General features: G+C 26.5%; 1 protein-coding gene across 1 annotated transcript; it reads left to right on the forward strand.

Annotated features, from left to right (window-relative positions):
- Positions 1-1558: 1558 nt before the first annotated feature.
- Positions 1559-10787, forward strand: Cul1 (cullin 1). The gene is made up of 2 exons (XM_075368663.1): positions 1559-2207; positions 3420-10787. The coding sequence occupies exon 2, from the start codon at positions 3477-3479 to the stop codon at positions 5781-5783; it is 2307 nt and encodes a 768-aa protein (XP_075224778.1). The 5' UTR covers positions 1559-2207; positions 3420-3476; the 3' UTR covers positions 5784-10787.
- Positions 10788-11487: the final 700 nt, after the last annotated feature.

Raw genomic sequence — 11487 nt, forward strand, 5'->3', positions numbered from 1 at the left:
TTTTTAAAATGATTCATTTTTGACTTGTGAAAGTTGTAGCATGATAATTAAAAGTTCATTCTCTTTATGTTTACAATTGTTCTATAAATTTTCTTTTATAAGTTGAGGATTCTTCTTTTATCACCTTCATTTACACAACCACTTTTTTCTTTATCACTTGATTCCAGAGTATTCTATGTACAAAGTCATTATTTTTAAAGCTTGCTAGTAATTTATTTAAAGAATCCTAATTGTTTTTCCTTGATTTAACTGTTTTAGTAATTAAAATTTAAGGAGCATTAGAAATAGCCAACTCAAATGTTTTAGTAATATATAATGTACTTTATGAAACTTACGCACTACCAAGCCATCTAATATATAATATATTATAAATTTATAAAGAGTGAGGGCTGAAATTAAAAATGAATTCCTCGATATCCATTAGGACATAATAGGGCTATGCAAAAGGAAGCAGTGTAGAATTAACAGTAGCAATATGTCCAAGGAAGCTTAACTAAGATTACATTAAAAGTGACAGTGAGACCACATATTCAACTCTTGATAGTAATAGCTTGATAACAGAATATTCCTATCCATTACTCTCTACTTCACCCGTGTACAAGAATAACAGCAGTCTTAACTGATTCAATATTGTTTTGAATTATAAACTATTAAAATTACCTTGGATTATTTTACTAATATGTGAACCACTATCCAGCTAACTAGAGTGTAGCAGTCAAGGTTAGTGAGCCAGGTTAAGTTTGGTAAGATAATTGTGAACATAATGCGTATATTGGACCTCTCTGGTAAATTTGGAAGAAATGTTTGAATAAAATGGACAAGTAGAAATAAAAAAAAGGGTTAGCAAGCATGTTTTCTGTTTATAATTTCTTTGCAAATACCCAAAAAATTGAAAAAGAACGTCTTGATTCTGAAAAAGAACGTTATACTTTTTCAAACATCCATTTCCTTTAAAAATGCTTTTAATTTATTACTTAGGTAAAGTGTTATTTTTTTTATGCAATGTTTATTGACAGAATTGAAGTTATAAATTTGTATTAACATGATTCAACGTTAAACTCACTAGAACGTTTATAATTCACAATTTGACATGAACTTTGTATTCAACGTAAAAAATGCCTATTTAACTAAATATAAGTTCATTAAGGTAGGATACTTCTGTAGATTCTAAATAAAATATTTTCCCTCCTTTAAGACAATTATCTCATTTACGTTTGGTAATAAAGTAAACTTTTTTCAAGAACTACAATAGAACCTTAAAAACTAGTCATCATTAAATACTTAATATTTCGAAAACACAAATTAAAATCTTCAAAATTAATTTCGGAGATGACATCAATGTAACATGATATTGATGCAAACTAACATTATGACTGATGAATTCGGTCAGTGATGATTTTAGTGTTATCTGCTTTTTATTTTTTATTTTTTTTTAATACATGACTGCACATTTAGTTTCCAAAAATAACCTGGGTACAAAAAAGAAATTCCAGAATTTAACTTTTTATCTTTCAGAATTCACGCAATGACTTGCTATTAACGGAATACATAAGAAAAAAATTACAGCGTAGAGCGAGTTGGAAGCTTACCAAAATATAAGACAGTTTTAAATCTAAAGAACGTATTATAATTTCCTCGATACAGTTCAACTGATATACAAAATCCTATTCGTATATTACACCGAGTGCATTGTGTTGCAATTTTCTACTAAGAGAAAGTATAAGTTTCCTCTATGTATGAAAGTAGTGAAGTTGAAAACGAACAAAGAGATTGTTATTCAGTGTTTAAGTGTTTATTTCCTGCTAACGTTTGTAGAAGTTATATTTGACTCCTTTAGATCTGGTTTATGCAATTTAAAATTAATCAGTATTTTAATTCCTATTTTACTGTGATTAGTGTGCTTACGCTTGGAAGTGCGATAAGAAAAATAGACTTGTTAGGCTGTTAGTCATCGTTTCCCAGACATGGCTCCTATTTCCTAGACATAAGACATAACCTGTAAATTGTATCGAGATTAAAAGGACAAAATTTATGGCTTGCCATTTCTAGTTTAAAAATCGTGAAGTTGTGTATTGTAGCATTTATATCATATTTGTATTTGTTAGTGAACTGGATATCACTGAAAACACACTTAATTATTACAGAAATAAACTGAAGAGGTCAAATAATTTTCTGTGACATAAGTTTTTTTTTGGTGTATGATGACTGTAAGTTTGTTACGTGTATTATTTTAATTAAGTAATAGTAAGGTGGGAAAGTTTGTTAGTTTTATATGTAAATGAAACCAGGCTGAATTTTGTAGATATATCCTATTTGCAAACGTCATTATGCAATTAACTACAAACTATTGATTTCTACTTAAGGTTAGGTTAATCTATAATTCCTTCTTTTTGTTGTTTTATTAGGAACAGAATTTGACCTTCAGTTAGTAGGAATTTTTCGTGGGCTGCCCCGAAAAAGTAGATCTTTTCATCATAAAATTTAATATGATGAAATTTAACTTCATTTCCTTGTTTGGAAAATATCCAGTTTTTGTATACTTCTGTGATGCCATCTGCTAATTTCCGCCCTGTTTTTTTTATTTTTTCAGCCTTCTAATTATTAAGTTATAATTGACTATTAAATAGTAATGTTTATGACAGTAAGTGAATTTTGAAGTTATGTTGAAGGATTAAATAACCTACTTTGATTTAAATGAGAATCTATTTTGATTTAGTTTTAGTATCTTGTTATTCAGTATAAAAAATTCTACAGTTCCTGGTGATAAATTTGTAAACATTTTGCAATAATTAATTCAATCAAACATAGTATTCTTAAATATTTTTTCCCTTGGATTCTTATTATTAGTTTTAGTTAAAGAGAAACAGTTAAATTATAAGTGTTAAAATAAGGTAAAGAAAGATTATATTAGAATGAGTAGCCCATTGATATTAAATTTTATGTAGTTAAATATTTAAAACAACGCAAATAAAATTAAACAAAAGTGTGTGAAATATATTTAAATATGTATAAATAAGATTTTATAAAAGGTGTTGTGTATAATAAATTTAGACAATAACAATGCACTTGGATGAATAAAAACTTAAAACAAAAACTGCCAGTTTAATAGCTACAAAAAAGTCCAGATTTATGGTTATTCACAGGAAATATTTCCAGATTGATTTTTTTAAACAAGTTTTTCAATTTTTGTATGATTTGTAATTTCTTAAAAAAGAAAAGTAATATTAGAACTTGAAGAACGGCTTAAAATTTTAAATCATAAATATTTTTTAAGGACATTAAATTATTCAATTTTTTTTTTTTAAATTTTGATATAAGTTTGTTTCAGTGTTTATTTTTACACCAAGAAATCTATCCTAGTGTAATTTTTATTGTTCTATATTGTGATTAATAAGGTTTTGTTTTGTTTTTGTTTTTAGGTAGATTGGTGACCAAAAGTCTAAAAAAAAAAAAACTTGTATCATTGAAATATAAACATGTCAAACCACAGGAGCCAGAATCCAGGTGGTCTAAAACAGATCGATTTGGACCAAATATGGGGTGATTTAAAAGAAGGAATCGAGCAAGTCTATAATCGTAAGTGTATGCCGAAACAACGTTATATGGAATTGTACACTCATGTCTACAATTATTGTACTAGTGTACATCAGCAGGTAAATAAGGGTACAGGTAGTAAGATAAAAAGGGGGCAGGCATCAGGTGGTGCTCAACTTGTTGGGTTAGAGCTTTATAAAAGATTAAGAGAGTTTCTTCGTAATTATCTTATTACATTACTTCACGATGGTATTGATCTTATGGATGAAGATGTTCTCAAGTTCTACACAAAACAGTGGGAAGAATATCAGTTCAGTTCTAAAGTCCTAAATGGAGTTTGTGCATATCTTAATAGACATTGGGTTCGAAGAGAGTGTGAAGAAGGGAGGAAAGGTATTTATGAAATATACCAACTGGCTTTAGTAACTTGGCGTGATCATCTTTTTAGGCAACTTAACAGACAAGTGACAAATGCTGTACTTAAGTTAATCGAAAGAGAACGTTACGGTGAAACTATAAATACAAGATTAGTGAGTGGCGTTATAAACTGTTATGTTGAGTTGGGTCTTAATGAAGATGATCCTTCTGCTAAAGGGCAAAATCTTACCATTTATAAAGAATCTTTTGAAAATGTTTTCTTAGAAGATACTGAACGATTTTATACAAGAGAAAGTGCTGAATTTCTTCGACAGAATCCAGTAACTGAGTATATGAAGAAAGCAGAACAAAGACTGATTGAAGAAAAAAAAAGAGTTCAGGTATATTTACATGAAACCACCGGTGAAAGATTAGCAAAAACATGCGAGAAAGTTTTGATTGAAAAACATCTTGAAATGTTCCATTCTGAATTTCAGCATCTTTTGGATGCTGATAAAGAAGAGGATTTGGGGCGCATGTATAACCTTGTTGCCAGAATAGCTGATGGTCTCGGAGAACTAAAAAATCTACTTGAATCCCATATTGCTAATCAAGGGAATAATGCTATTGAAAAATGTGGTGATGCTGCTAGTAATGACCCTAAGGTCTATGTTAGCACAATTCTTGAAGTGCATAAAAAATATAACGCCTTGGTCCTTATGGCATTTAGCAATGATAGTGGATTTGTAGCAGCATTAGATAAAGCTTGTGGAAAGTTTATAAATAATAATAGTGTGACTAAATCTGTCAGCTCAAGTTCAAAGTCTCCTGAGCTGCTTGCCAAATTTTGTGATCTATTATTGAAAAAATCAAGTAAGAATCCTGAAGAGGCAGAACTTGAAGATACATTAAACCAAGTAATGGTTGTCTTTAAGTATATCGAAGATAAAGATGTATTTCAAAAATTTTATTCAAAGATGTTGGCTAAAAGATTAGTACAACACATGTCGGCTAGTGATGATGCTGAAGCTTCTATGATTTCTAAATTAAAACAAGCGTGTGGATTCGAATATACTTCTAAATTACAGCGAATGTTTCAAGATATTGGTGTTTCGAAAGATCTCAATGAACAGTTTCGTAAGCATCTTGTCAATTCAAATGAACCTTTAGATATAGATTTTAGCATACAAGTTTTGTCTTCCGGCTCCTGGCCCTTTCAACAGTCATTTAACTTTTCATTGCCCACTGAATTGGAACGTAGTGTACATAGATTTACTAGATTTTATAGTGGTCGTCATTCTGGTAGAAAACTGAACTGGTTATATAATATGTCTAAGGGTGAACTCCTTACAAATTGTTTCAGAAATAGATACACTTTACAAGCATCAACTTTTCAAATGGCTGTTTTATTACACTTTAATCTTAGTGAAAGCTGGAGTGTTCAGCAACTCGGGGAATCTACACAGATTAAGTCAGACTTCCTTTTACAAGTTTTACAAATACTAATAAAATCTAAACTTTTATACTGTAATGAAGAGGAAAATGAAATACATTCCAATTCAATACTCTCTCTTTTCACCGGCTATAAAAATAAAAAGCTTAGAGTAAATATAAATATGCCTATGAAAGCCGAATTAAAAATGGAACAAGAAACTACTCATAAACATATTGAAGAAGATAGAAAATTATTGATACAAGCAGCAATTGTACGGATAATGAAAATGCGCAAAGTATTAAAGCATCAGCAATTAGTTGCAGAAGTGTTAAACCAGTTATCATCACGATTTAAACCGCGCGTTCATATTATCAAGAAGTGCATCGATATATTGATAGAAAAAGAATATCTAGAACGGACAGAAGGGGAAAAAGATGCCTATAGCTATCTTGCATGATTGGCTGTCATTTAATTTTTTAAGGTTTACTATATACTTTGTTGTAATCATGCATTAACATCTTTTTTCACAGCTTCGTGTTTTAGAAAAATTTGAAAGTGAACATTATGTAAAGAAAGACATTAAAGAAATATAAAAACATTAATGTGGCCTTACTCATACTTATATTTTCTAGAGATATTTTTTGTCTGTATGTTATTACCGCTTTGTTTTTAATGTGTAATAAATATTATATTATATATGTATGTAATCTGTATAATGTACTGTAATTAATTAAATGAACAATGGAAAGAAAATAAGATTTAATTTTCAGTTTTTTTTTATTTATTTGCAACTTAAATTTATTATTATTTGTTTAAAACATTGCAGTTGTTAACATTATTATTTTTATTAATTGATCATGTAACAATTTTTGCTTATGATGGTAATTTCCAATTTTTTTCACTTGTAACATTTTTATTCCCATTTTGTAAAAAGATAACTTGCAAATTAAATTTTTCAGTATTGGAGTAAAAAATACTAGAATTTTTATGATTAAATTTTTATTTTTGTTACTTTTTTATTTTATTTATGTTAGAAATTGTATAAAAGTGCTAATTATTGCTTCAGACTGCTGACTTTATTATTTTATTTTCCGAATACATATTATGTAACTAATTATCAAATTTTTAATAAATAAAATTAAACATGGGGGACCAATTAATTAATTAAATAGTTAATTAAATTTATTTAAAATTTAGTTAATTTTTTTCCATATTAGGTCCTTCGTATTCATTCATTGTTTTAATGCAGTAAATGAATATTTAATTCTTTTATATTTTCTTCTTTTTTTAATGCTTAAACATTTCCTGGATTTATGTGTAATTCATTTTTTATACATTCATATTAAAGTAATTAAATGATGTCATGTAAAATTTACCAGTATATTTTTTAAATGCATTCACTGTTGACGTACTATTGTAGTAATCTTGTAAAAGGTATATTATTATTCACTCTGTAACCAGTTAATTAAATATCTATACCCCTGTCTGTTCTAATAAATAATTCAGTCAATGCTTATCTATTAAAATTAATTCATTAACAGGGACACTTCTTTACCATTTTCATTCCTATAAATTAATAACTTAGAAACAGATTATATAATATTAGATCTCAAAAACTAAAATAATGATTGAAAGCTAACATAATTTTTTATAATAAATTTAGTAAGGTTTCTTGATTTACATCCTTACCATATTTTATATAAAAACTTCTCTGGTATAAAATATGAGTAAAATTGTTTTATGTGTGTACAGAAAGGACATTTTAGTGAATAATTCTATTTAATATAGATTCACATATCAGTGAATCCTTAGAAACACTACATTAAAACTGCTGAACACTTACTGTTATTAATTTTTTTTTGTTAATCTATAATACATTAATATAGATTTGTGGTTAAAAAGGTATATCCTAAAGATAATACTTATTGTTGATAAAAATGGATGCACAATCTCTTTTATATATTACTACATTTAACAAATCAGTACGTAACAAACAACTATCCTAAAGCCAGCAGTGATGTAATCTTTTTATAAGAATATCTCATACTTTTCTGAATAAAATTAGGTATACTTTACATTAGTAGAAGAATTTTAAAGCAGTTAAAGAGTAGGAAGGTACAGAAACAGGTTGCAGAAAGATAAAGTAGCTTGTATTTAACGAACCCAGAACAATTTTTTGTTATAACAGTAATCAGTTATTTGTCAGCTGTAAGGATCAGATTCATGTCTGTATTAAATAGAAACAGTATTTGTTGTGTAATAGAAAGTTAGTGCATAAATAATTCAATTAATTTTATGTACATATCTAAATCGTTGCTTATTTTATCTTAATCTAATTAATTATAAGTGTGAAATCTGAAGTCTAAATCTAAATTTTATCTGAAATCAATGAACTCATATTTTTTTGTGAAAAGAATTTTTGAAGATAACATGTAGAATTTTTTTTTGTAAAAACTGCAAGTTTACAGTACCTGATATCTTAAAAAAATCAAAATAATCAGTCATTTACTCAAATGTGTAATATATGAAAAATTTTCAGTTGAGTTCCAAAAAATATATTTTCTTACAATTCACATTAGTTGTTTAAAAATTAACTGTATACCCATAATAATCGAAGTGTTTGTACACCTATTCATATTTCAGTAAGGAAAAGCTATTTTTATAAAATAAAAACTAATTCAAAAACATACTTCTAAAATACTGTACTTTTAATTACTTAGATTATGTAGTTATAATAATTTTTAGTTTAAATAGTGAATAAAATAGGTATTTTTGTGAATTTGAAATTATGTGTAATAGCATGGCATCTAATTACAATAATCTAATTTTTATTATCTTTTATATTTTTTAGTTCATTTATTTGATCACCAGGAATATTTAGTGTTAAAAAAAGTGTGAATAAAAAACATAATTTAATATTCTTTTTTTCTTGAATTATCTTTATTTATTATTTTATTTCTTATACTACTTATTTGTATATTAAAATAATGTCTTTTCTTTAATTTTGTAAATATACTATTTCTTTCATAAATGGAAAATATAATTAAGTGTTTTTTGTAATTATTTTATATATATAAACATATATATATATTTGTTTTATTATTAGTTACTGTATTAAAGTTAATGTTATCTTCTTTTGTGTATAAGTTTTATTTTTATTTTTTTACTTCTCACCACCTTATTTTTATTATTTATTTATAAAATTATTTGGGAGTTATGATAAAATTATCTTAAATCTTTAAAACATTAAAAAAAGAAACAAGTAGAATAACAACTAATTATATTTCACTAGAAATCTAGCATTAACAGTGTATTTTTCTATGTTATATTTATTTGCAAGTTTTCTCTTTATTTTAAAATTGATTTTTTTTTGACAGTGCAATATATTTTATTGTAGTTTAGTATCGTGTAACTTGTCAAGTGTTGTGGATAAAGTTAAATTTTATTCTGGACTATTACTGCTAGTGTCCAAATTTATTTGCCGTTTGTATTTTGAAAGTTGTGTAAATATCTTTAATAACTTTGTTTAAATAGAACTGATATTATTTGAAAATATCTTAACAAATTTATTAGAAGGCACAGACATTTAATTTTTTTGTAAGGTTCTAAGTTTCTTCGTAAAAAAATTTTTCAATTATTTTTGTTCGTGAATTTTCTTTTATGATAAAAAAAAAATTATATATTTCCCATTTAAGTAACATCCCATTTGTTTGCGTTATAAGATTTATTATAATACTCAAAATATGAACTAATATTTTTAATTAGTCTACTTTCTTTTTTTTTGTCTTCAGCCATTTGACTGGTTTGATGCAGCTCTTGTCTACATTAAGAACTATTAAATGTAATTGATTAGGTTAGTGATTTCTTCATTATATGAAACTTTTCTTTGTTGCTGCTGGAGCCAGGTTCAGAATTTAGTTAAATGGAGAGTTCAGTAATAACAATCTTCGGAAATAGAGCTTACAGCTGTTATGGGAGAGTATAATTTTGAAATAAAAGTGAAACTATAAGACTTAAAGAATTAAATAAATGCTGTTAAATGTTATTAAAAAGCAAAACTTTTTTATTTTGATAAATCATATAAGTACACAAATTCATATACAGTTAGTATTAAAAATGTTACTTGTATTTTATAAAAAAGAAATGTTTTATAGCAGCCTGATCGTTAAAATCTATTATATCCTCTTTTACATTAAGTTTATACCGGATCCAAACATGATCTCATACTTAATCAAAAAATGTAATTTAATTGAATAGTACTACTGAAAACAAATATTTTAATATTATTTTTGGACTAAAATTGAATGATGCAGGGTAAGGTTAAATAAAGCATTACATCAGCAGTAGCATATTAATAAATATGAACTTGGCCTTAATTTCTAATGGGTCTGGTCCTGTCTGTCTCAAATGCCTTCTACATATAAAAAAAAAAAAAAAGTTGGTAGGCACTCAGCATAATAATTGTATTTAGATAAAAATAAATCTTTGGTTATGTTTTCTAGTGTCAGTTTTGCTTTTGAATAGTGTCTTGAAGCATTTTAAAATTGAACTGTTTAATTATATATATATTTTTTAAATTACTGATGTGATGAACAGCTTAGGTAGTGCAGTACATTTTAATTAAACTAATTTAGTTATAACAAATTTAATTAATTTTTACAGATTTTTGTTTTGGACTAAATGCTTAAACACTGATGCATTGCAGTTCTGTCTCTTCAAATATAACATTTTCATATGTTTTAAATGCTTAGTTAATAATTTGCTTAAGTAATAATATTTTGAAATTCATAAAATTGTAAAGAAACTGTTTGTTAATAATAATATTTACTATTACATTGCAATAATGATCAGAAAGTAACTTTCTTTTAAACAAATGTTAAAATGAGATATTATTTCTTTAAATAGTATGTACATTATATGTGTAATAAACCAAGATTACACGATAATAAAGTAATTATTTGATTTGTATAAAGTTATATTATTTTGGGGATCAAAAAACTGAATACTTGTTAACAATATTTAAGATAAATGCTTCACTGTTTACGTGACCTCCCTTTGCACATATCTCCTCGTACATTTTACGTATGTTATGTATGTGCACTACCTTCAAATAAATTATTATTGTATAATATTATTAATTAATTCACTTAATAAAATTATTATATTCTTATTTAGATGCATAGATTGTAATTATTCAATATTTTAAAAATAACTATGTACTAACTAAGTTGATTAGTTTTGTGGTACTGTAACAAAAAAACCATTGTCTTTGAGCAAAAGAGAAACTAATGAAGAAACTTTAAAAAAAAAAATAATAATATATTATGTATTGTGATCTGTTTTCTGATATTATTCTGTTCTCTTTTTCTCTATATTTATGGAAGACAATACAAAAAAGTGTGAGTTCTTGTATTATAAATAATTGTATTTTAATTTTGATGAAATAAATCTTTGATTTTTATTCTTGATGTTATTATTTATAAAATGAATAGTAAAAGCTTATTTGGGTATTGTAATATTCCCACATATATGTGATCTTTATGAATCCAGAGGTAGGATTTAACTTGTGTTTTCAGCCTTAATTTATCTACTTGGTCAGTATAAAAATCAGGCTTCTCTATTTACATCTTTTGTTTCTTTTTCTGTTTAGCCTCTGGAACCATTACTTCAGAGGGTAATGTGTATGAATGGAAATGAGGCGTAGTCTTATACAGTCCCAGGTCGACCATTTCTGAGATGTGTGGTTAATTGAAACTCAACCACCAAAAAACACCGGTATCAACAATCTAGTATTGAAATCCGTATAAAAGTAGTAACTGCCTTTACTAGGATTTGAATCTCTGTTTACATCTACCCCTTATTAACCTAGTTCCAATACTAATCGTGATGTATCCATGTCTCCCACAATTCTCACTTGCCCCTCTTTTGTTTAGATATCCTTTTTCATTATTCTATTTAACATTTTTCCTTCTTCATTTCACATTTCCGTACCTTCAGTGCTTTAATTAAACCACTAGGTTAATTCAAAGAGCCAGGGAAGCCTTTAATCTTCCAAAAATTACAGAATGACTATATGATCACAAAAATCATCCTTAAATCATCTGAAAAAATTTTCAAACTGAGTGATTTAATTTTTGAATTTAAAAATCTTATTCTCAAAC

Source organism: Lycorma delicatula, chromosome 6 (genome assembly GCF_047948215.1).
Source record: "Lycorma delicatula isolate Av1 chromosome 6, ASM4794821v1, whole genome shotgun sequence".
Lineage (NCBI taxonomy): Eukaryota > Metazoa > Arthropoda > Insecta > Hemiptera > Fulgoridae > Lycorma > Lycorma delicatula.

Excerpts from the sequence above, each read along its gene's own strand:
- Cul1 (XM_075368663.1), top strand. The coding sequence starts at position 3,477 with ATGTCAAACCACAGGAGCCAGAATCCAGGTGGTCTAAAACAGATCGAT.